Source organism: Phyllostomus hastatus, unplaced genomic scaffold (assembly GCF_019186645.2).
Source record: "Phyllostomus hastatus isolate PE091 unplaced genomic scaffold, TTU_PhHast_1.1 phas_contig_40, whole genome shotgun sequence".
NCBI classification, from domain to species: Eukaryota; Metazoa; Chordata; class Mammalia; order Chiroptera; family Phyllostomidae; genus Phyllostomus; species Phyllostomus hastatus.
In genome coordinates this window covers 49,924,693-49,949,915 of record NW_025333872.1, presented here as the reverse complement: position 1 = coordinate 49,949,915, position 25,223 = coordinate 49,924,693, and the positions used below count along the sequence as shown (strand labels likewise).

Genomic DNA, 25,223 nt, shown 5'->3' with positions numbered 1-25,223 from the left:
TAACAGTCTCCTGTATAATGTGTGTTCAGAATATTTTCAGATCACTTGCAGAAAATACTCAATTAGACTTCTGGCCCTCTGACATTTGAATACCTTAAAAATGGACACATTTCTACCTTTAGAGAAGTGCTTACATGCTTTTACGATGCTAAAAGTGTATTACAGGAATATAAATGCCCTAGGAGACATCTTTTATATATGAAGTAGAGCTACAAGGGTATAAAAGAAAAGCTAGGTCACACAGACCAAAGCAGTACCATGATTGAAGACTATTTCGGCCATGAGGTTTGAGGAGGTCGGTCAAAGAATAGGCATAATAGAAGGATCTTGAATTCGTTTATGATAGGAACATTCTATAGATTAAATGCATGCACAATCTGACATGTTGAGGGTGAGAAATAACTAGTCCATATAAATATAACAACCACTAATAACGCAACCATGATTTGATTGACTCCTGGCTGCGCGAGAGTGCATCTCGGAACCTTTCTGTTGGGGATCTTTTGCAGGAGGGACCGGAAAAGAGGTTGGTCCTCTACGCGCGATGTGGGGAACCCGCAAGCTAAGCTCCTCCGGGGGTCTTTTTTTAGGAGTGTTTAAGTCGGGGTGTCAGGGTACACAAGCTGACTGTTCTCGCTTAACCACGTCGGCGGGTAAGTAAGTGTGGAGGTTTCCCGCACACAGTCCGCCGCGCGTAACAGCTACTGTGCGCAGGCGCGGGAGAGAGGAGGGCTGTCGCTGGCCTCCCTGCGGGATCCTTAAAAGACCCTTGATTACTTTCGGTCCGGCTCTCACTGTCCCTTAAATGGCCCTTCTGGGCTGTCGCTTTTCTCTTCCCAGAGGCTGGGAAAAATAGCCTAGAATTTGTGCTGGCCGGGGAGAGCGCAGCCCGCGGGCCGCCGCCATAGATCCTCTGACTTTTGTCTCATCTTGGTTGAGTTCCTTAGGAGCTGGCGAGTACGCTGTGCCCGGCGGAATGTCAAGGTCGTAGGCTTTCTTCCTCTGCCACATCGGGAAGGGACACCAGCTGTTGTCTTATAGTTACTAATTACGTTGTCTTTGTGTATTGTTTGTACTTGCCTCTTTTCAGAAAGAATTTAAAGCAATTATTCTACGTTTTGATTAATAGGTTAATTCAACGGAGCATATTGGCAAAGGTTAAGAAAATAACGTATTGAACCTGATGCTTGTGGAAGACAGTTTGATTTTTTTGTTCCCAGTGTTAACTAGAAAGTTAAGTTCATCCTTTACACGGAACTCATTTAATAAATACTGTATGTCAGACACTGGGAATTTTAAAATGAAAGATAGCTCAAGGGTCTCTTTAAAAAATGTTAGGATACAACTATGCTTTATATAATAAGAAAGAAAGAAACGTAAAGGCAGGCCCTCCAATAGAGTTAAGTTGGTATTCTCATACAGTGAAAAAGTGTAGCCAATAAAAAGGATGATTTAAATCAATGTGTATCCACTTAGAAAAATGATTAGGGTATAGTGTTAAGAAAGTGTTACAAATCAGTGTGTATTATGAATTAGAGATATATAGATGAAGATACAGAGAGGGGCTAGAGATACATAAAAATTTTAGCAGTGATTACCTGTGGTGGAGTTGGTGATCTCTCATTTTATCATTCGTTATATACTTTTTGCAGTTTTTTAAAGTAAAGATGTTTTTTATAATCAGAAATTTAGAAAAAATACAATATAAATATTTCCAAATTATGGAAGTGCACATAGAAGGAGCACCTAATACATATTTGGGGGCCCTCTTAAACAGATATTTAGGGAGCTGTCTTGAAGGAGTTGGCCAGTTTTAGAAGCAGGAATGGCCAAAGGTACTAGCTTGAATATCTTTGAGGAGGTTTCTGGAAAACAGCAAAGTGTTCCTTGAAAAGTGGTGTGGGTTGGAGGCTGGAGATGAGGGCAGAGAGTGGCAAGGGATGAGACAGTAGACTTTTTAGGCCATGACAAGTCCATGAAAGGCCAGGTATACCTCTTGTGATTGACTTTGAGGACAGTAGGAAATTACAGAAGGAGCAACATAATCAGATTTGTGTTTAAGAAATAACACTTAGCATTTGTGTAGAAAGTAGCACTGAGGCAAGCAAGACTAAGCTCAATGAAGCCTTGGTAATCCAGATAATAAATGATGATTGCTGTTAGGTATTGGCAGGTTAGGGTCTTTATTTAATGATAGGAGCTAAATAAATGACTTTTGAAGTAAATGAAATCTCTCCCCATTCTTTTAAAATCTCAAATACCAGAATGATCACAGATTCAACGTAGAGAAGGAATTGGTAGCATCCTATTTGTTAATAAAAACTGAATTAGTTTCTCTCAGTTGTGCAGATGCAGTTTTTTAAGCTCTTGGTTATTCTGGCAATATTGATGACTAAGGGACTAATTTGCCAAATATGGGAGAGGTGAGGAGAAGATGGGGTCATCACTGAGCAGGGAGCAGGAATAGTGCTAAAATCTCTAAGGCTCAGCTTCATAATAATACTTTAGATATATATCCTTACCTGTGTATTACAGTTTACATTTTTCTCTAATAATATCTCCTTTACCTACCTAAAGGCATAAAGTAGGTGGTATTTGAACTGGGTTTTAAAAGGTAGTACAGCCCTGGCTGGTGTGTCTCAGTGGATTGAGTGCTGGCCTGAGAAGTACAGAGTGCATGCCTGGGTTACAGGCCAGGTCCTGAGAGGAAACCACACATTGATGTTTCTCTTCCTCTCTTTCTCCCTCCTGTCCCCTCTAAAAAGAAATAAAGATCTTTAACAAAATAAAAATAAAAGGTAGTACAGATACTTCAGATAAAACACAAGACATGAAATATAAATACAAATAACCTTTTGTCTTAGTCCATGGGAACTGCTGTAACAAAATACCTCAGACCTGTTGGCTTATTAGCTATAGAAATGTATTTCTTATAACTCTGAAGACTGGGAATCCCACAATTCTGGGTCTGGTGAGAGTCCACTGCCTGGTTCATAGATGGAGCTTTCTTGCTCTGTCCTCTTGAGATCTCTTTTATAAGGGCACTATACCAATCATGAGGACTCTACCCTTGTGATCTAATCACCTCACAAAGGCCCATCCAATACCTTCAACTTGGGGGCTAGGATAAGTATTTGAAAGGTTCTGACCAAGATGGAGGCATAGACAGAAACATTTCACTTCCTCACACAACCAAAAGAAGGATAACAACCAATTTAAAAACTAACCATAACTGCCAGAAAAACTTGCATGGAAGTCTAACAACCAAGGAGTTAAAGAAATATTCATCCAGATGGTAGGAGGGGTGGAAATGGGCAGAGAGGACAAGAAGCAAGGTGGCAGCTGCTGGCAGACCAGGGCAGGCAATCCCACTTTCAAGTTCAGACAAGCCCAGGGGAACAATGAGGGGGTGAGACAGACCTTGAACCCCAGGTTGTCAGTGCTGGGAAACTGAAGACTCAAAACCACAGGCATTACAAAATCTGTGGGGACTGTGGCAGCAGAAGAAACTCCCAACCTGACAGGAAAGTTCATTGGAAAGACTCACAGGGTACTAAAACATGCACAAACCCACCTACCTGCGAATCAGCATCTGAAAGGGTACAAACCGCTTGTGGGAAACTAGGGAAATCATAGAAAGTGGGACAAGAGCACCATTGTTCCCTCTCAGACCCCTCCCCCACAAACAGCGCCACAATGCAGCAAAGAGGGTTGCCCAGCCCTGGTGAATACCTTAGGATCCACCCCCTTACATGTAACAGAGGCCCCTAGACAGAGAAATATGGCCCAAATGAAAGAACAAATAAAAACTCCAGAAATAGAACTAAGTGATGAGGAGGCAGCCAATCTGTCTGATGCCGAGTTCAAAACACTGGTAATTAGGATGTTCATAGAATTGATTGAGCTCAGCTGCAAAGTGAAAAAATGAAGGCTACACAATGTGAAACAAAGCAAAATATATACGGAACCAACAGTGAAATTAAGGAAACCAGGACTCAATGATTTGGAACAAAAGGAAGAAATAAACATCCAACCAGAACAGAATGAAGAAACAAGAATGCTAAAAAATGAGGAGAGGCTTAGGAGCCTATGGAACAACTTTAAGCATCCCAACATCCGAATCATGGGAGTGTCAGAAGGAGAAGAACAAGAGCAAGATATTGAAAACTTACTTGAACAAATAATGAAGTAAAACTTCCCTAATCTGGCAAAGGAAATAGACTTCCAGGAAGACCAGAGAGTCCCAAAGAAATTGGACTCAATGAGGAGCACACCAAGGCACATCATAATTAAATTACCCAATATTAAAGATAAGGAGAGAATCTGAAAAGCAAGAGAAAAGGAGAGTTACCTACAAAGGAGTGCCCATAACACTATCAGCTGATTTCTCAAAAGGAACCATACAGGCAAGAAGGGGCTGGAAAGAAGTATTCCAAGTCATGAAAGGTAAGGACCTATAACCAAGATTACTCTATCCAGCAAAGCTATCAGTTAGAATGGAAGGGCAGATAAAGTGCTTCCCAGGTAAGATTAAGTTAAAGGAGTTCATCAAAGGTAAGGACCTATAACCAAGATTACTCTATCCAGCAAAGCTATCATTTAGAATGGAAGGGCAGATAAAGTACTTCCCAGGTAAGGTCAAGTTAAATGAGTTCATCATCACCCAGCCCTTATTATGTGAAATGTTAAAGGGACTTATATAGGAAATAGAAGATCAAAACTATGAACCGTAAAATGACAACAAACTCACAACTATCAACAACTTAACCTAAAAAACAAAAAGTAAGCAAACAACTGGAACAGGAACAGAATCACAGAAGTGGAGATCACAAGGAGGGTTATCAGTGGGGAGAGGGAGTGGGAGAGTGGGGGGAAAAGGTACAGGGAATAAGAACCAGAATAGGTAGGCACAAAATAGGCAGGGGGAGGTTAAGAATAGTGTAGGAAATGTAGAAGCCAAGGACTTATATGTATAAACCATGGACATGAACTGTGGTGGGGGAGGAAGCTGGAAGGTGAGGGGGTGGCACAGGGAGGAGGGGGATAAAGGGGAGGAAAAAATCAGTACAATTATAATAGCATAATTAATAAAATATACTTAAAAGAATTGGGGGGGATAGGGACACAAACATTCAAACCAACATAACATTAAACTTTTTATTTAACTTTATGGGTTGATTTTTTAAATTTATTTTTCTATTTTTGTATTTTATGGTTGTTCAAGTACAGTTGTCTGCCTTTTCCTCCCACCACTCCCCACCACCCCAGCTATCCCCTCCCCTGACTCCACCCCTCCCCCTTGGTTTTGTCCATGTGTCCATGTGTTCCTGAAAACCCTTCACCCTTTCCCCCCCATTATCCTCTCATCTCCCCTCTGGTTACTGTCTGTTTGTTGTTAATTTCAACATCTCGGGTTATATTTTGCTTCCTTGTTTGTTTTGTTGATTAGGTTCCACTTAAAGGTGAAATCATATGGTATTTGTCTTTCACTGCCTGGCTTATTTCACTTAGCATAATGCTCTCCAGTTCCATCCATGCTGTTGCAAAGGCAGGAGCTCCTTCTTTCTTCCTGCTGTTAGTATTCCACTGTGTAAATGTACCATAGTTTTTTGGTCCATTCATTTACTGATGGGCACTTAGGTTACTTTCAGCACTTAGCTATTGTAAATTGTGCTGCTATTAACATTGGAATGCATAGGTTCTTTTGGATTGGTGTTTCAGGGTTCTGAGTATATAATCCTAGCAGTGGAATTGCCAGGTCAAAAGGTAGTTCCATGTTTAGTTTTCTGAGGAAACTCCATACTGTTTTCCACAGTGGGCTGAACCAGTCTGCAATCCCACCAACAGTGCACTAGGGTTCCCTTTTCTCCACATCCTCTCCAACACTTGTTTTTTGCCTTGTTTATGATGGCCATTCTCTCCAGTGTGAAGTGTCAAATCAACATACCATCAAACTTAAGAGAAGACACTTAACCTCGTGGTAAATTGGAACTACACTGAGATAACATTTTCACCTATTAGACTAGCAAAGATAAAAATATTTGATAATACATTACATGGGTGACTCTCAAATGTGTTATCACTGTGGGGAAACCAGCACTAGAAATACTCATATATTACCCATGGAATTAAACATCTGTCAGTGGCAATTATACATTTATAAATGCGTCTGCCATTTGACACAACAATTCCTGGGATTTTATCTACAGGTACTCTCAAACTATAGATATATATCATATGTAACTCATATGTAATTGTGTATGTAATTCAGTCTTATGTTTTTGAAATAGCAAAAAAATTAGAAATAACCTAAATAAATATCCATTAATAGGGAGGCTATTTAGTAAGTTATGAGATAGGCATGCAGCCCTATAAAAGGAAGCTCCTTATGTTCTGTTATGAAAAAATCTTTTAAGATGCATTGGTAAGCCCTGGCTGGTGTAGCTCAGTGGAATCAGCACAGGCTGTGAACCAAAGCATTGCAGGTTCGATTCCCAGTCAGGGCAGACGCCTGGGATGCAGGCCACGGCCCCCAGCGACCACACATTGATGTTTCTCACTCTCTTTCTCCATCCCTTCCCTCTCTAAAAATAAATAAATAAAATATTTTTTTAAAAAAGATGCATTGGTGAAAAACTTAAGGTACAGAAGAATGTATACTGTGCTACATTTTGAAGAAGATAGGAGAGAAACTGATATACAAAAGAGGCATATGTATAAAATATCTCTAGAAGCTTACATACAAATCTAGTAACACTGGTTGCCTCCAAAGAGGAAAACTGGATGACTAGAGTCAGGAGTCAGAGAGCTTTGTAGTGAGCCCCTTGTACTTTTTAATTAATTAAATTTTTTTCATAATTTAAGATAAGTTGCAAAAATAGTACAGAGAATTTCCATATGCCCTTCACCAATTCCTTAGTGATAACATCTTATTAACCGTACATAGTACATTGTCAAAACCAGGAAATTGACAGTAGTATAATAAATACTATTAACTAAACTACAGACCTAGTTTGGATTTTACCACCATTACATGCACTCTGTACATGTGTGTGTGACCACATGTAGAGGTTTGTATAACAACTACTACAATCAGGATATGGAACTTCTCCATAATCACGGAGAAATTACCAGGTACTACTTTTCTACGGTCAGATCCTAACCCCAGCCTTAACCCTTGGCAGTCACTGATCTGTTCTTCATTAATAGAACATTGCCATTTCAACATGGAATCAACCATGATACAGTATGTACCTTCTGAAATTGTTTTTGTTCCCCACTCAGCATAAATACGCTTGAAATTTATCCAAACTGTGTGTAGCAATACTTCATTCCTTTTTATTTCTGTGTTGTATTTCACAATGCAGATATACCACAATGGTTTCTTTAACCCGTCACCTATTATAGTGTATTTTAGGTGTTTCCAGTTTTTGACTATTATGAATAAACTTACTATGACCATTTTTATACAGATTTCTGTCTGGACATAGCTTTTACTTCTCTGGGATAAGTGCCTAGTGTTGCAAATGCTGGGTTGTGTGATAAATGTATGTTTAACCTTACGAAAAATTACTAAACTGATTTCCATGGTGTCTATACCATTTACATTTCCACCAGCAATATATAAAAGATATACTTGCCTCATTACCTGGTTCACACTTGGTAATATCAGGGTGGTTAAATTTTAGCCATTGTAATAGGTATATAGAAGCTTTCCTTTGTATTCCTCTAATGGCTATTGATATGTAACATTGCTTCATGTGCTTATTTGCATTTGTATATCCTCTTTGATGAAATGTATGTTCATGTCCATTTATAATTGGATTGCTTTTTTAAAAACATGGGAGTTGTGTTTTGCTTCATACTGTTGAGTTCAAAGAATAACCTCACCTATTCCAGATAGAAGTCCTTTGTGGGACATGTGTTCTGGAAATATTTCCTGCCAGTCTGTTACTTTTCTTTTTCTTAATAGGGTCTTTTTCAGAGCAAAAATTTTTATTTTTGATTAAGTTTAATTTAATCACTTTTTATAAAAGGATTGTGCTTTTGGTGTGAGATGTAAAAACCCTAGCCTAACCCTAAGTCTCGAAGATCTTCTATATTTTCATCTAAAAGCTTTATAGGTTTGCATTCAGGTCAATTATCCATTTCAAGTTCATTTTTGTATAAGATATGAAATTTAGGTTGAAGTTTTCTTTGTCCAATTGTTTCAACATCATTTATTGAGAAGACTGTTTCTCCTGCATTTAACTGTTTTTGCACCATTGTTGAAAAAAAACAGTTGAGTGAATTTTTTTCTTTCTTTACCTCTGGACTCTCTTCTGCTACATTGAACTGTGTTTGTCCCCCTCCAGTAGCACACTGTCTTCATTACTGTAGTTCTATGGTCAGTCTTAAAATTGGGTGCTGTGATTCCTGCAATTTTATAATTCTTTAATATTGTTTTAGCTATTGTATTTCTTCTGCCATTTCATACAAATTTTAGAATTAGCTTGTTTATGTCTACAAAAAAGAGGCTATTGGGATTTTGTTAAAGTGGTTTTCGATTTCTTTTATCAGTGTTTTATGTCAATTTTCAGCATATAGACCCTGTACTTGTTTTGTTAGATTTATACAACAATGAAAGTAATTCATTCTTTTCTGGACTGATTTTAAATGGTATAGCATTTTCAGTTTTACTTTCCAATTGTTTATTGTTAGTAGTAGATAGGAAAAAATTGACTTTTTTGTGTGTTGATCTTATAATCTGACCTTGCTGAACTCACATAATAGTTCCGAGAGCTTTTATTTTATTTTTAAATGAGGACAGTTTAATTTCTCCCTTTCTATTCTGTATGCCTTTTATTTCCTTTTTTTCTTTATTGTACTTGCTAAGATTTTTAGTACTGTGTTGGACAGGAATCAAGAGAATGGGCATCTTGTCCTGGTGCTGATGTTAGGGGTAGAGCACTTAGTCTCTCACTGTTTTGAAAGTACTAAGTGAGCAATAGGATTTTTATGGATGCCCTAAAGATTGAAGAATTTCCCTTCTGTTCTTAATTTGCTGAGAATTTTTCATCATAAATGAGTGTGGTTTTGTCAAATGTTTTGTCCACACCAGTTAATAAAATCATGTTATTTTTCTTCTTTTGATTATTAATATGTAAGTTACATTGATTTTCTAATATGGAACTAGCGTAGCATAGCTGGAGTAAGTCCCACGTGGTTGTACTATAGTGTTTTTTATATGTTTCTGGATTATATTTATTGATTGCTGAGAATTTTTATGTCTGTTCATGAGAGAAATTGATCTGCAGTTTTCTTTGCTGTCTCATCTTTGTCTGTTTTTTTTTGTGTCAGAGTAATGCTGGCTTAATAAAATGAGCTGGAAGGTGTTCCTCACTCTTTTATTTCTTGGAAGAAATTGGGTAAAATTGGTTGTATTTTCTTCTCTAAGTGTTTGGTAGAAAGAATTCACCAGTGAAGCAATCTGAGCCTGGAGATGTATTTTTCAGGAGGTTTTAGCTATGAATTCAATTTCTTTGCTAGTTATAGGACTATTCAGGCTACCTATTTCATCTTGTATGGGTTTTGATAGTTTGTGGTTTTCATGGAATTAGTCCATTTTGTCTAAATTGCAGAAAATTCTGTGTAGAGTTGTTAGTATTCCCTTATCATCCTGTTTATGTCTCTTGGGTTCATAGTGCTATCCCCTCTTTAATACCTGACATTGGTAATATAGGTCTTCTCTTCTTTATCAGCCTTGCTAGAACCTTATTAAGTTTATTGATCTTTGAGAGGAATTAACTTTTGGCTTGATTTATTTGATCTATTCTGTTTTATTTTAAATATTATTCATTTCTGCTTTTATTATTATTTTCTTTTATCTGATTGCTTTGGGTTTATTTCACTTTTCTTCTAGTTTGTTAAGACAATAACTTATGGTAGATTGTTGACTTGAGACCTTTCTTCTTTTCTAATATGCATATTTAGTGCTGTAAGTTTCCCTCTACTGCTTAAATTATGTCCACAGACTTTTTATATTGTGTATTTTAATTTATTTCAGTTTTGTTTCCCTGAGACATGCCTTGACCCATGGATTGTTTAGAATTGTGTTAATTTCTGAGTGTTTCTTCTTTTCATGTTTGTGTTATTTATTTCTAGTTTGATTCCACTACAGTTAGAGAACATAGTCTATATCAGGGTTGTCAAACTCATTTTCACCAGGGGCCACATCAGCCTTGCAGTTGCTTTCAAAGGGCTGAATGTAATTTTAGGACTGTATAAATGTAACTACCCCTTAACAGTTAAGTGAGAGCTTGGTGCTGCCACCAGGTAGAAACAAGGTGATGGGCCGGGTAAAACAAAGTGGAGGGCCGGATTCAGCCTGCAGGCCTTGTGTTTGCCACCTGTGGTCCATATGATTTCACTTATCTTGTAGTTGTGAAGGTTTGTTCAATATCCCAGGATATGGTCTATCATTATGAATGGTCCATGCGTACTCAAAAGAATGTACATTTTGTTTTTGTTTGGATGGAATGTTTTATAAATTTCAATGAGATCTTATTGGTTGATTGTGTTACTCAGTTTTTTTGTATTCTGGCTGATTTTCTGTCTAGTGGTACTGTCAATCACTGAGAAAAGATATTGAAGTTTCCAGCTATGGTTGTAGATTTATTTTTTCTCTCAATTCCATTTTTGCTTCATGTGTTTTGAAAGTCTGTTGTCTACCACATACACACTTAGTATTGCTTTATCTTCTTGGTGGATTGTCCTTTTTATCATAATGGAATGATCATGATGATTTTCTTTGCTCTAAGGTTTACTTTGTTTAAATTGAATGACTGAATGTTCTGCAGCAGAGTAAATAGTTCGTAAAGCAGGTCGCTGTGTAAGTTTGAACATACAGACTGGATGAGTGTTATTTCAAGATTTTTATGAGTTTTTTTTTGTGAAGGGTGTTGAACATACATATAAGTCCATTTCATGTAGCTAAATGGAAGTGACAGAATTTGAACTAGTTTTGATAAATAATCTCATAACCAATATTACCCTAGTTTGAAAGTTAATATAGTTTTTTAATTTGAATATCATTTTTAATAATTTTATGCAGCATAATGTGGAAGGAAAAATTAATGGCATGTAAAACTTTTACAGATGCATTACTTATTTTTACTAGTTACAGTTTCAGAAATGTCTGATTAGAATTAGATGATTCTAATATGCAAGATATTTTACAATTTAGAATAAAATCCAAAATTAGGAATAAACCCTTTTATTTATCATTGTAATATAAGATTGCCATATAAAATAGTTTCTTCAAGTACAAGTATATTAGGAATTCATACTGTGCTTTCTCTAGACATTTAATTTTTTTTTTCAGTTTATTTACCAAATCAGTTCAGTTGGACTCTACAAATGAAACCATGGGTTTTCAGTGAATACAGAATTATGTGGTTCAAATCCTATAGAACGAATTTTGCCTGCTTGAATACAATGAAAAGTTACAGGTAAGTTTATTCATTACTGTGGTGAATATTTACATAATTATGTGAATAATAGTTTGATATTGGTTGTGTTTAATAAATACTGTCAGTATTTAATAGCTCATGTGATTTGATTAAGGTACTTTTTATCTAAATATTTTTATTTCTCCAGCAACTTTTGAATTTGGAATATTTCAAACCCACAGGAAAATTGTAATACTGTGTAGAAAAATTGTAATACTCTGTGTAGAGTATACCCTTTATCCATATTTAAGGGCAGCTTTTATTTTTAATATAAGACTCTGTGATTTGGAGAAGTACTTTTTACTTCCTCATGTTATCTTTATGAGAGGACAGAAATAATACAGTGCTTAAAATTATCAATGATTTGGGTGCCACATAAATAAAATAGTATGATAAATAAGATGGATAAGTAAGTGTACAAGGTAGCAAGATAGAGTCAAAGTAATTTCGTTCTGTATTCTTATTATAAATTTATAATCTTGTAAAAAATATTCCATGGGGTTAAAGTATGAGTGCATGTTTTTACTTGTAAATGAGCTAGCTCTTTTAAGATTGGGTGTGTGTGAAATCATAATTATAGTCAACTGAGCAACCATCTTCTGTTACCTATTGTAAGTTAGTCCTTGATTACTCAGCCTTTGCATGAAACATGTAAAAGGAGGGTAATATTCAAAAGATAATATTAAAGAGTGACATTTAATTCTTAAAAGGATAATAAATAATCCCAGTAGAACGTAGCTAAGAAAAACAGTAAAAATGTGAACGGCACTACCTATTTTAACGTAACAACCTTATTCTCTTTTACCCAAGAACCTGTGGAGGATTTTCCTATCGTGTACTTTGATCTGGAACTTGGTATAGTTGTCTGTCTGATCCCTGTTTAGTCCCCGTTTGATCCCATCTGATTAAAAAACTTTTTTTTAATTGAATTATATACTTTTCTGGGCCTCCTCCCTCAGATTAGTCAATTGACAAATGTTTCCTGAGCACCAGCTGTGTTCCAGGAAATGTTCCAGGTATAAAGTGGTGAGCAAGACAGTCCATGCCTTTCTCTCAGAGTGCTTATGTGAAGTGGGGAGACAGGATCAAATAATCACACAGCCCCATGAAAAAGTATGAAGTTGTATGGGACTTAAATTAGGGGAATATGACCCAGTTTGGAGAATCAGGGAAGACTTCTTAGATGATGTTCCATTCAATCTAAGAGCTAAAAGTTGAGAAGGAATTAGTGTGTACAAGGGGGGTGGAGTAATGTGAGAGTACTGTTCCAGGGAGAGGCAACAACATATTCAAAGTACCTGAGGAAGGGGCAAACGTGGTCAGTTCAGAGGCCATGTTTGAACTGGTTGTGGAGAGCAGATTGGAGGAGGGTGAGGTAGGAAGCAGGCAAACTAATCAGAAGGCTAGGATAATGATTCAAACCAGAGATGATGGGAGCTTGGACTAGGGTGATGGCAGTAGACATGAGGAGGAGAAGATGGGGCACCTGGGTTCAAATCCTGGCTCTGCCACTTAATCTCTCTGAGCTTCCCTTTTCTTATCTATGTAATAGAGTTAGTAGTAGTAGCACATACCTACCTTATAAAAAGTTGCCAGGAAGAGTAAATGAGATGACATATGTTGAGCTCTTAAACAGTAATGGCATCTAATAAATGCTCAATAAATGGTTACTGCTACTGCTGCTACTACTGCTACTATTAAATGTGACTCAGAAGGCCAAGTTTTATAGTTTCATTTTCATTGTAACTTAACTTTGAAAGCAAATTAATTTTGTTTCATCTGTGAATAAAGGTGTATTTATAAGCAGTGTGATTATAAGGAAACTTGGTTTTGAAGCATCAAAAATGAGCAATACATGTAACTTAGAATGTAATAAATTGTAAATTAGAATGTCTTTCTATATAATATATTCATGTTACATTTGTAAAAACACCAGTTTTTGCCTGTTTCTTTATTTTGACCTCTTAGATACCCTTGGACAAGACCATATAGTACTTCTCGAACCACTGTAGATAGCAGTGAGGTAAAAACCTTCCTGGCCCTGGCTCACAAATGGTGGGATGAGCAAGGAGTATATGCACCTCTTCATTCTATGAATGACCTGAGGGTGCCATTTATTAGGTAATACTACACAAATTCTAAGTCTTTTAAAATGCAAGTCTTTTTAATAATTGATTTTTTCCATTCATTTTTCTCTTGGTTTATACCTAAGTTCAAAATGCCATGCTTAAGTTCACTTTAAAAAAATTAGAGATTCTCTCAAATGTCCATTGTTTGAAACCATTAATTTTTAAATAACATCATCCAACTTTTAGGCTGCTTTTATAAATTAACTTGAAGCAGTTTTGGACATCTAATCTGGTAATTAGAATTAAATCCTTATGAAAAGGAATTAGGACCCTATGGCATTAATGTCATTTTATAGCAACTTTGATTTTTAAGCAGTCCTGATAAAGGAACTACTATGGAGATAGCTCAATTCAACAAATACTCATTGGCAAATATTTATCGAGAACTTACCTTGTACAGAACTTGGGGCGAAACACTGTAGAAGCTACTGAGACATTCATCATTCAAAACATAGTCATGTACTTCAGGAACTTATAGTTTACTGTCAGAGGTACAGGCAAGAAGGGTTCATTAGATTCCCTTTTTCAAGAAATTGTTCATTCATTCTTACGTTTGTTCATTTATTTGATCATGAAACATTTGTAAGCAACTGACATGGGCACAGCACTGTAATAGACACAGAATATCAAGGAACCTCCTGATTGGATTTTAATGACTCAGAGAAATTAGCACCTTTTATTACCACTGAATTTGTGGATCGCTGAAAGACCAAGAGAAAGTGAAATGTCGGTTTTTAGATTAGATAGTGGTTTTCAAGGTGTAGGCCCTGGACTGACAACATCAGTACCACTTGGGAACTTGTTAGAAATACGGAATTCTCAGGTCTCACTCTGGACCTATTGCTTTGTGGGGTTGCAGACTATGTGGGATTTTAGAAAACCTTCCATATAATTCTAGTATCCTTCCAGCTTGAAATCCGCTCTGTTCAAACTACTGGGACACCATCTCTTACAGACCACTGTAAAAAAGATCAGCCAGGCAGTACGAGTTATGTTTGAAAGTGTAGACTTAATTCTTAGTATAATTGGAAGCCGTCGAAGATGAGTGATATTATCTACATTATTATATAAAGGAGTCGTTTTGGCTGAAATGGGTCCTTTCTATGTGTTACAACATTGCGAAGTTATCTACTTAACCACTATCTAGGTTATTCTTAGAAGTTAATAATTTTAATAACAATAAAGATATCCTAAGATATCCTTATTGTATATAACATTTATGTTAATAAGTATAATGAGAATTCATATGCAGTCCAACTTAAAAGTTTAATTCACAATACTGTGTGTATGTGCACTTATGTTTGCCCATGTAGTAAAGCATTGCTATGATTATCTTAGAATTAAGTTCACCTGATTTGGATGCCTGTTTACATGGTCCTGATAATACCACTAATTTAGAAGATTAAAAGAAACTCAATTTAGAAGGGAATACAGGCAAATTCTGAAAATACAGATCTCCAATCTGCTTCTTCTAAGCCCTGTGAAGTACCCTGTTTGTCGCAGACATGAAATGGGTGTAGCAGTACCGACAGTGTAGTTAGTAGGTGACGTGATATCTCAGGCAAATAGATTAGGTTAATGTAAACGAGATTACTTGAAAAGTTTTTCTTTAGATTAACTAAAATAATTAGGTCATAATTATTGCTAGATTACTTCAAGAGTTTTACTTTAAACCTCCTGCTTTTGGTTATTAAAAATATCTTGTCCTGCTCGGGTGCTCAGCTGGTTAGAGTGTTGTCCTGATACACCAAGACTGTGGGTTCAGTCCCCGGTTAGGTGGGAAAACAAATTGATGCTTCTCTTGCTCTGTCATGTTCTCTCCTGCTCTTTCTCTCTCTCTCTCAAGTCAATAAATTAAAAATATCCTATAAACATAGCTATTTAATGCTGAAAATAAAAGACCTGTTTACCCCCAAATCATTAATCGGTTTAAAATGAGTTAAATATTTTATTGAAAATTGTACATTTTAAGACTTAATTGATATAATTTTTATATGTTTTGAATTTTTTAAAAAGAGACAATCTTTTAAAAACAATTGCTAATCACCAGCCAGGAAAACCTTTGTCTGGGATGAAGATTCTTGATGTTGGCTGTGGTGGTGGATTGTTAACTGAAGTAAGTGATTTACAATTCTCCTGCCATTTTTAACGGGGAAAAAAAGTTTAAGAAGGGGGCTTATGCCTCATTTATCCTTTTAACAAATAATATTGTTTATTAAAATGCCTAATGTTTTAAAAATATTTATGATTATAAAAGTAATATATTTTTTAAATATAAAAATTTCAGAAAATTATAGCGAGGGTTTTTTTTTCTACACAAAAATGAGGCACTACTCATTTGAATAATGACTTTGGCAATTTTGTTGTCTCTTCTACCCCAAGAGATTAGGCAATTTCCACTGGTTTAGATGCAATGACAAGCTGTTCTTTTCCCTTTTGGTTAATATCAAAACCTAACAGTTTTGCCTGCTTATGGAACTTTTCCCTTCTCAGGTGCTTTAGAGTGCTTGGAAGAATGCCCATTCTCTCTGTGAAGATTTGCTTTAGCTTATAGTAAATTTATGCTCTGCAGCTTTATTTTGCATTCTTCTATCAACACAGTAACTTTTTGTTTCAATGCTGCACCATAATCTGATCTTTGAAAGGTACTTGAAGCCGCAGTGTAGGATATAAGTGTAAGTGGGGGCTCAGCGGGGTGTGGTGCTGTTGAGGTCCATGAGAGCACGTTGTGAGGCTGCCAGAGGCGTTTGATGCATAGCTAAGTGTCCACATGCACGAAAAGCATGTTCTTTATATGGCAGTGGGCTGGTTTCTCTGATATCAATGATAACATTTCAGGAAATATGAAATATGTGAAAATACATTTCTTAGAATCAAGAATAGGTGATGTATCAAATTATGAATAAGATTTTGTTGTATGTGTTATGTGTTCTACAATCTTTTCAGTGTATTATTGCAAATCTTATGTCTCTGAAGTTAAAATAGTTTAACTAAAGAGTTGTAAAATAAATGCTATGTGAGTTTTGATAAATATTAAAACCGTGTTTAAAAACTTGGGCATTTCATGGGAAGTGGTTGAATATAAAAGTTGAAAGAAGGCTTAGCTGTGAAGAATCAATCATTCCTAGTCGGTTGCTGAAAAAGCTATCAAGAAAATTTGACAATTTGAATATCAGAAAATCAGCTGTTTTTATAATGTTACACTTATTATACTTTAAACATGTCAATACTATGTGCATAATAAATGTACCTGGAGAATATAAATCATTTTTTTTACAACTCTCAAGTAGTTCTTGATGAATTTTCTGTTGTTGTGATTATTGCTCTCACTTTTCAGCTTTTTATCATGGAAATTTTCATATGTGTACAAACTAGAGAAGATGCTTTATCAAATTTCCTTGTACCCATAAACGATCTCCAGTAATTATCCCCTCGTGGTTAATCTTGTTGCCTTTTGATAAGCTTTTTATTGCTAACACACATTCTATTTTCTTCCTGAGGGTAACAGTTTTTTTACACCATTAGCCTCTAGGGCGGCTTGGGGCTTCAGTTATTGGAATTGATCCTGTGGATGAGAACATTGAGACAGCACAGCACCATAAGTCATTTGATCCAGTTCTGGATAAGAGGGTAGAGTACAGAGCGTGTTCCCTAGAAGAGATTGTGGAAGAGACTGCAGAAACGTTTGATGCTGTTGTAGCTTCTGAAGTTGTAGAGCATGTGGTTGATCTGGAAACTTTTATACAGTGCTGCTGTCAAGTGTTAAAAGTAAGACTTATGGAGTTTACTTGTTTGATTTTTCTTTTCAGTGTATATATGTAGCCATAGCAATGTTTCATAATACTTGAAACCAGGAAGCCATGAATAGGGAACAGCATCTCTGCTGGGGATTACATCTGCCTCTCAGGTTGCCTTTAGTACTGGGGTTTTCCATATCTGGTGTCTTGATGTTCAGGGAGCTTGAAAAATGTTGGTGCTGAACATTGTAATACATCCAAAAGATTTATAGTGGTATTTTCCTGTTGGCATAGCCTAGATTAAATATCTAATAGACATTGAATGACAATAACTAGGAAAAATTCATTTGGATTAATATTTTAAAATCAATAAAAATCATTATTAGCATAAATTGACTTAGATAGCATTTGTCAAGTACTCTGTAGGTGATATGTATAACAGTTTTCAGCTTGTAAAAGAATACTTCCTGCATATGATCTCATCTGGTCTGACCTACAACCAGGTTAGGAAGGTAAGGCCAACATTATGATGACTTCCTTTGACCAGTGAAGATCAGAATTTGGGAGATGTCAAAAGTCACTTGTTTTTTAAGTTAAAGGTCACTAGATACCGCAGTGGGGTTTAAAGCTACATCTTTTGATTCCAAATATTGTTTTTCCCATTATTATCCTTATATAATTTGCCACAGATTTAGTCTTCTGAAAATGATTCCAAATTTTCTTCTAATAAATATCCCTAAAGTATTATTGCTGTTATTACTCTATAACTCTGTTGTTTTTATATTTAAGAGGTAACACCCTAAGGTCAAGAGCTAAAAGAATACAATGCTTAGTCCTTACCTAAAGAGAATTTTTTAAAATGGTTTTTCTTTTGAATAATTTTAGATTTATAAAAAAACAGCAAAAAATTGTAGAGTGTTTGCATATATGCTTCACCTAGTTTCCCCTACTTTTAACAATTTTTTTCCTAGCTCTATTGAGATATAATTGACTCATAAGTGATTTTTAAGAAGATATTTTAGAGTACTGGAGTTTTGTAGAGAAAAGTTACGATGTGTGATGAAATCGTGTTTGATATTCCAGTGTTTAGTTTAAGTATGCTTGGCAATATTTCAGGGCCTCCCCTTTCCTAGTTTTGGTTTGGGGTGGTATCTGAGATGTATTCTTTCTCTCTGTCCTATATATGCACATACACGGTGGGACCAAAGTAGCTTGACAGTTGTGAGTATGCAAAACACAGAGTTTATTCCTGTATTATTGTTATTTACTAATTACTGTAGTATTTTCCATACAAACAACTATAAATCTACTTTTGCCCACCCTGTATGTAGTAATATGATTATTTTGCAGAGTCTCTTTGGCATTTTACCCTCACTAGACTAATGAGAATGTGTAAAAGAGGGAGGAGGTGCTAATGCCCTTGCTATTTGTGGGAATAAATATAGGAAATACTAAATATAGTCACTAAAAAATGGCAGACTGAACAGCTGCATAAATGGTTTGTAGTCATTTAAAATGATTATCTTGATCTCTTTATATTCTTTCTACCTTTTTATCTCATGGCAAACATAAACTAATTACTAATATTCTGCAGCACAACAAAAAATATAACTTTTGCCAATCTGACAAAAAATCAGAATAATTTTGATTTATTCACACCAGGTGGCTATTGTTGTGTTGGTTATTGTTATTTTTTTATTTGACAATCTGAGGGAAAAGAGGTCAGTGCCCCAGACTAAATAGCCAGGTATTGCATGGTTTAAAAATCCTTGAGGCACACCAGTTGAAAATCCCTGCTTTATACTAATGAAATCAAAACATTTTCAAACCTTAATATTAGTGTTTTTGTCTAAGAACAGCTACTGGTGTCGCCCACCTGCATGTGTAGCTGTATGCTGTACCAAAGAAGTGAGACAGCCTCAGCACCTAAGAGAAAACAGCATGGACACATATTAAATCATAAATGTGGATACAAGGAAGAGCAGCCTGATCCCATTTCTATACTTTTATTATAAAGCATTTGATCTGTACAAAGCAATGCATATACTATAAATATAAGTCATAGTAATGTATGATTTTAAGAGTTGTAAGCACTGTTGCATAAACTCAGCGAGTGTATCAGTAGTGGATTGACTTTAGTAATGAATTTCCCAAGAGAAAAAAAATGCTGTTTTGGTAAATTTTATTTTATTCATACTTATGTATCTTAACTACACTTAAATTATTCAGAAAGAAGGAGGAGGGTGGGGGAAGCCAAGCCTTTACCTAACTGATGCTCTTGACATTTAAAATTTTGCTTCTATACATGTGTGTTTTAGCCTGGCGGTTCTTTATTCATCACTACAATCAACAAAACACAGCTGTCCTATGCCTTGGGAATTGTTTTTTCAGAGCAGATTGCAGGCATTGTACCAAAAGGTACTCATACCTGGGAGAAGTTTGTTTCACCCGAAAATCTAGAGAGCATTCTGGAATCAAGTGAGTATTAAGAATTTTTCCAATTTTCAAGGCCTACCTGAACTTTCAATGCACTTATAATTATTAATCACACAACATAGCATTTAATTAAAGAGGCCACAGTTCTTTGGATGTTTGTTTCATCTCCTCAACTGGATCTTAAACTCCTTGACCTGAGGGTTAAATATTAGAAACCGCCTCTCTCTCACCTTGGCACCTAGCCCAGGGCCAAGCAAATCATAGGTGACCCATGCATACCTTTTGGCTGTTTAGCTCTCACTTATTTAAGGATGATGCAAATGTGGATTACTTACATGCCCTGAGTCTGTCCCGTTGAGCCCTCCTTGTGTCAGCTTCACTCATGTATTGTTTTTTTGGATCCCCCCCATACTCAGATATATTTTGAATTTCCTTGTCAAGTTTTATGTATTTTATGCTACTTAAAGCATGCCTCATACAATGGTTAATTTGGTGTCTTCAAGCCCCTTCCTGGCCTGTAAGGTTCTTGAAGTCAAACTATGTCTCTTCATTGTACGCCTTGTGATGCCTAGCTCGGCTGCACTCACTGTTAACATTGGATTTATGTGTTGAATTCCTGTCAAGCAATAACATTTATCAGTTTATTTATTTGGCATTTGGTATTCCTGTTAAGTACTTAGGCTCATGTATGTCTCATGGTTTTTGTTCATAAAACTGTATATCAGTAAACATGATTTTACTTGGAATATTATCAGCCCAATGCAGTAGTAAGTTCTAAAGACTTCTGCAAGTCACCTTGTTGAAAATAGAGTTAAAAAATGTTTTGAAGATGCTTCATAGGAACCATTACTTGTTGGCAAGTATTTTCTAAACACAGCTAATGCTTATTGAGTACTTACCAAATTCCAAGTGCTGTGCTACTTTATACATATATCTCATGTAATTCTAATAACTCCAGGATAAATATTCTGTCCATGTGAGAAAACTGAAATTCAGAATGGTGAAGCAACTTGCCCAGGGTCACCTAATAGGTTCCAGAGCTGGGATTTGAACCCAAGCAGGTGGCTTTAGAGTTTATGTCCTATGCTTCAGTAAAGAATGATCAGCACATGCTTACAAAGTATTTCTTGCCCATTGAATTAGGAATGTTTTTTTAATATGGAGAATTGCATGAGACTTTTGGCATTTGGGAGGCAAATATTTTTTAAATCTACTCTTTGTGATATGTTTTCAGATGGTCTGTCAGTTCAAACTGTGGTGGGAATGATCTACAACCCCTTCTCAGGTTATTGGCATTGGAGTGAAAATACCAGCCTTAACTATGCAGCTCATGCCGTGAAACAGGAGCACCCAGTGCCTGCTGGGTTTGTTGTAAAGGGGGAAACAGAAGACCGCCAAGCTGACACCTCCACCAGCCCAGCTGTGCATGACGAGCTGAAGAAATGAATCGTTGCAAAAGGCTGTTGCGATATGGTTTGAAAGCCTGATGTTTACAAATACAAAAAATACACAATTTGATTTTTGAGAAAGGATTATGCAGAAAAGAAAGTCAATAAAAAGGGCCAAAAACCTTGGATAAAAGTTTTTGTTGTTTCATCTAATAGCTACTTGTAGGTGATTATTTTATGGATAAAAAAGTTTTGTCCAGGGATTGTGTGATTTAGGAGCTTATGTTCCTCAGCCTTTGTTATATATATAGGGTGTGCCTATTTTGCTTATTTTACAGATTATGTACATATATTTTCCATCATATATGCCCATCCATATATGCTATATCATATGGTTTTAACTTAAAGGAATCTGTTATCTGTGTTCTTTTATCTGGTTTTGGTTAAAGGCAGTTATGCTTCTGACTGATGAAAACCAAAAAGTTTTATACCACTTATATTTGCAAAGATAAAATATATTTTTCCTTTATTTAATGAATTAATTAATTTATTTTAATCCTCATCTGGAGATATGCTTATTAATTTCAAAAAGAGAAAAAGGGGAGAGAGGTGGAGATACAGAGAAAGGGATAGATAGAGACAGACAGACATCAGTGTGAGAGGTAACATTGACCGGTTGCCTCCCGTACATGCACAGACCTGGGATTGAACTCGCAACCTTTCAGTGTTTGAGATGATGCTCCAACCAACTGAGCCATCTGGTCAGGGCTATTTTTTCCTTTACATTTTAGTTTGCTGGAAAGCAAATGAATTGTTAAATATGTGCTGGATTTGGATTTAAACATTAAAATCAAGAAATTCAGATTATGCTGGACATACTTCTCTATATAGTTCCATAACTGTTTTTATGGTGCCTTTTTTTTTAAGTAGAAAGGATTTTTAAAAACTCAGTTTAAAAATTTTGTTATGGAAATTTCCTTTTTCAACTAATTTTTATAATTAGATGATGCAGACACCAGCCTCCAGTGTCCAAATCATTATGGATGAAATGAGACATTCACACAGACTACCAAGTCCTGTAGAGGAAAGGGGACAGCATGGCTTTTCTCTCAAGGGGAGCAAAAGCCGAGGCCTCCACCACAATTGGCCTTATTGGGTTTCTCCGCCCATTACATGATGGTCCTCATTCACTATGCACAGGTTCAATTTAGGTGGTTACCTTTTACAGAAAACAAAGGAGCCAATGCTGCTAATCACATCACAGAAGAGGGATATTTGCAAATGAAAAGGCAAAAGTTGTTGAACTGGTTATACTCATCCTTGGAAGGTTTAGCATGGATTTTAAGAAGTTACTTTGCAGTAAATGTCCTCAATTCAGGGTGAGGGAGTTTTAGCAAAAAGCGAGACTCATAGCGGCCTAGGTATATTGCAGGCCTGATTCCTCACAGGAGAACCTATCTGTGGGCATGGGTCCTGTGCATCTCTGAGTGGGAGCTGGGCCCATGCCACGCAGAATGGCCTCCTACAATTAGAGGGGTTGACTTGAAATATATTTTTTGCCTCTTGAGTTATGTGAGTCTCTGGCTCTTTCTGAAGTCCATTGCTGTGTAAGGACATTTGTTGAAAGTGTATTAGGGCACTAAAAATTAGGAGCTCTGACCTAGCTGGTGTGGTTAGGTGGATTGAGTGCCAGCTTGCAAACCAAAGGACTGCTGATTCAGTTCCCAGTCAGGGCACATGCCTGGGTTGTGGGCCAGGTAGGGGGTGCTTTAGAGGCAACCACACATTGATATTTCTCTTCCTTTCTTTCTCCCTCCCTTCTCTCTAAAAATAAATAAAATATTTAAAAAAAATTAGAAGCTCCCATTGGTCTGCATTTAAAAGTTTGATTCTTAGTCTGAATTTTGAAAGTTTTATTATCAAAACAAAGCTTTCTCATTCTATCTGTTAGGAAGAAAAAGTTGGCATTAAAGATTAATCTAAGAAACATGTAATGGAACTGATTAAAAAACAATTCCTCAAACAAAGTGCATTTATTTTAAAACAAAAGCTGTAACTTTCAGTTATTGAAAGTGTACATTAAGTGCTGAAAATCTATCAGTAATCACTAGATTACTTCAGTAATGGCTACTTCTGTGTTTCACTTGACTGCCTATGCAATGAACATATGAAAATTGTGTGCCTCTGTGTATAATCTAATTTCATTTTTCAGGCCAATTTTAATCAAATTCCAGGGGAAATAGTCTCAAAAAGACACTGCACATTTTTTTAAAAAAAAAGATTTGGTTTATTTTTAGAGAGAAGGGAAGGGAGGGAGAAAGAGGAGAGAAACATCGGTATGTGAGAGAAAGATCCATGGGCTGCCTCTGGCATGCCCCCAGTGGGGGACCTGGGCCACAACACAGGCACGTGCCTGACCGGGAATGGGACCTTTCCTTTTGCCAGACAAGGCTCGGCCAACAGAGCCACACTGGTCAGAGTGACACCACACATTTTAAAAAATGCATCTGTAGAGTGGGGATTGCCCAGGTGGAAAATGTTAATTTTGAGAACTACCTGCTTTTGAAAAGTAGTAATCTAACAATTAGGGCTATGGTCAGGAGTTTAATCTGCAAACTTTCCCTCAGGACCTGGGGTTCATGAGAGTCCCTTGCAAGAATTAATGATGGAAACTTTATGGCTGATAGTCCAGCAAAAGAGATTGCACACTTGTTTTAAAAGGGACAAGAACAAGGCTGGAGAGAGCAAGAAAGTGAATTTGCCCGGGATCTTGTTTTGGGCTGAAAGGAGCAGCTGTGGGAAGCTGGGCAATGACCTGGTCCACCTAGTGCTGTGGGGGAGTCAGATTGCCCTGTGTAGCTATAATTATAAAAACTGCCAACACTGGGTTTGAAAGTTGGCCCAAAGGACTATGAGTGTTAGGAGTGCAGAGCTCTCAGCACTGAGAAGTAGCAGCAAATGATGGCAGGAAGGGTCACACAGCAGGCAAGTGGTGGCAAGAGAGAAGCAAGTGGTCTCGTTTTTCCCAAAACTCCCATAAGGAACAATAGGACCCAGCACACAAATGCAAAACTCCCATTGAACCGGAGGAACCTTCTGGAAACAGAATTCTAGAAACTAGCCTGGTTAGGAGACTAGAATCGAAAATAATTGTTGTTACTGAAGCTTTGATTTTTCCCTAAATTGCTATATTCTTAGGAAAATAAGTGTTATGCAGGTATGTAAAACGTTGCTATATTTGTATCTTTATATTTTTCCTGAAGACAAAACATCACAAAATATGCTCTTTAATTCTTTTATTTATGTCTAGAAGTTTGTATGAGGTGCTAGAAATGTTGTCACATTGTTTATCCCATACATCATGCCTGAGTGCCCTCAAATGGAAATGACAATACTTCGTAGTGGTGATCTTAGGCAACTTTCTACATTTTGAAGATCATGTTTGGATTTGGAAAGCAGGTGCCATTTGGATAGTGAGGCTTAACATGTTGTTTGATTTGATTATGATTTGTTAACAGTCATTTTGTAGATAAGCTTAAGACTCTACAAAGAATCATTCTTTGGAATGGCGTTGCCTTAGAGGTTTGTTAAAGGAGTCCCTGTTGTTACAGTGGATTCCACAGTGGAAGATTGGAAGGCTTATGGAGTGAAGTATCCTATCTTTCCCTCCCCAACACAGCTGAATATATCAAAAGAATTGTCCCCATTTTTCTCACTTTCTCACTTCTCAGTGCACTTTAGTCTGCCTTTCTCTATCGTTGCTTTGTTGAAACAGTTCTTGCCAAAGTCACAAATTGACCGTGTGACTATATCCAGTTTTCAGCTCTTATTTTTCTCATTTGACATTGTTAAGCACCCCTGTCCCTTCAACATTCTCCTCCATTTGCATGACTTCACCCTCTGACTAACTGCTCTGTGTCAGTCGAAATCTCCTTTTCTTCTACCCACTCACCTGTTGGCTTTAGTTGGATGGTTCTTTCTGCCCGTACTTTTATAGACTCATGTAAATAAATCTCAAATTTTGATGGTCCCATCTGTTTCCTG

The 25,223-nt window shown here is 36.6% G+C and overlaps 1 protein-coding gene across 2 annotated transcripts; it reads left to right on the top strand.

Annotated features, from left to right (window-relative positions):
• Window positions 1-521: 521 nt before the first annotated feature.
• Window positions 522-21,367, top strand: COQ3 (coenzyme Q3, methyltransferase). Of its 2 annotated transcripts, XM_045843344.1 has the most exons (7): window positions 522-653; window positions 11,363-11,489; window positions 13,458-13,610; window positions 15,635-15,734; window positions 17,144-17,386; window positions 19,674-19,833; window positions 21,026-21,367. In XM_045843344.1, exons 1-7 carry the CDS (start codon window positions 545-547, stop codon window positions 21,235-21,237), a joined length of 1,104 nt encoding a protein of 367 aa, XP_045699300.1. In that variant the 5' UTR covers window positions 522-544; the 3' UTR covers window positions 21,238-21,367. The 2 variants fall into 2 exon arrangements, with proteins under 2 accessions (XP_045699300.1, XP_045699301.1); XM_045843345.1 differs by lacking the exon at window positions 13,458-13,610.
• The last annotated feature ends 3,856 nt before the right edge of the window (window positions 21,368-25,223 follow it).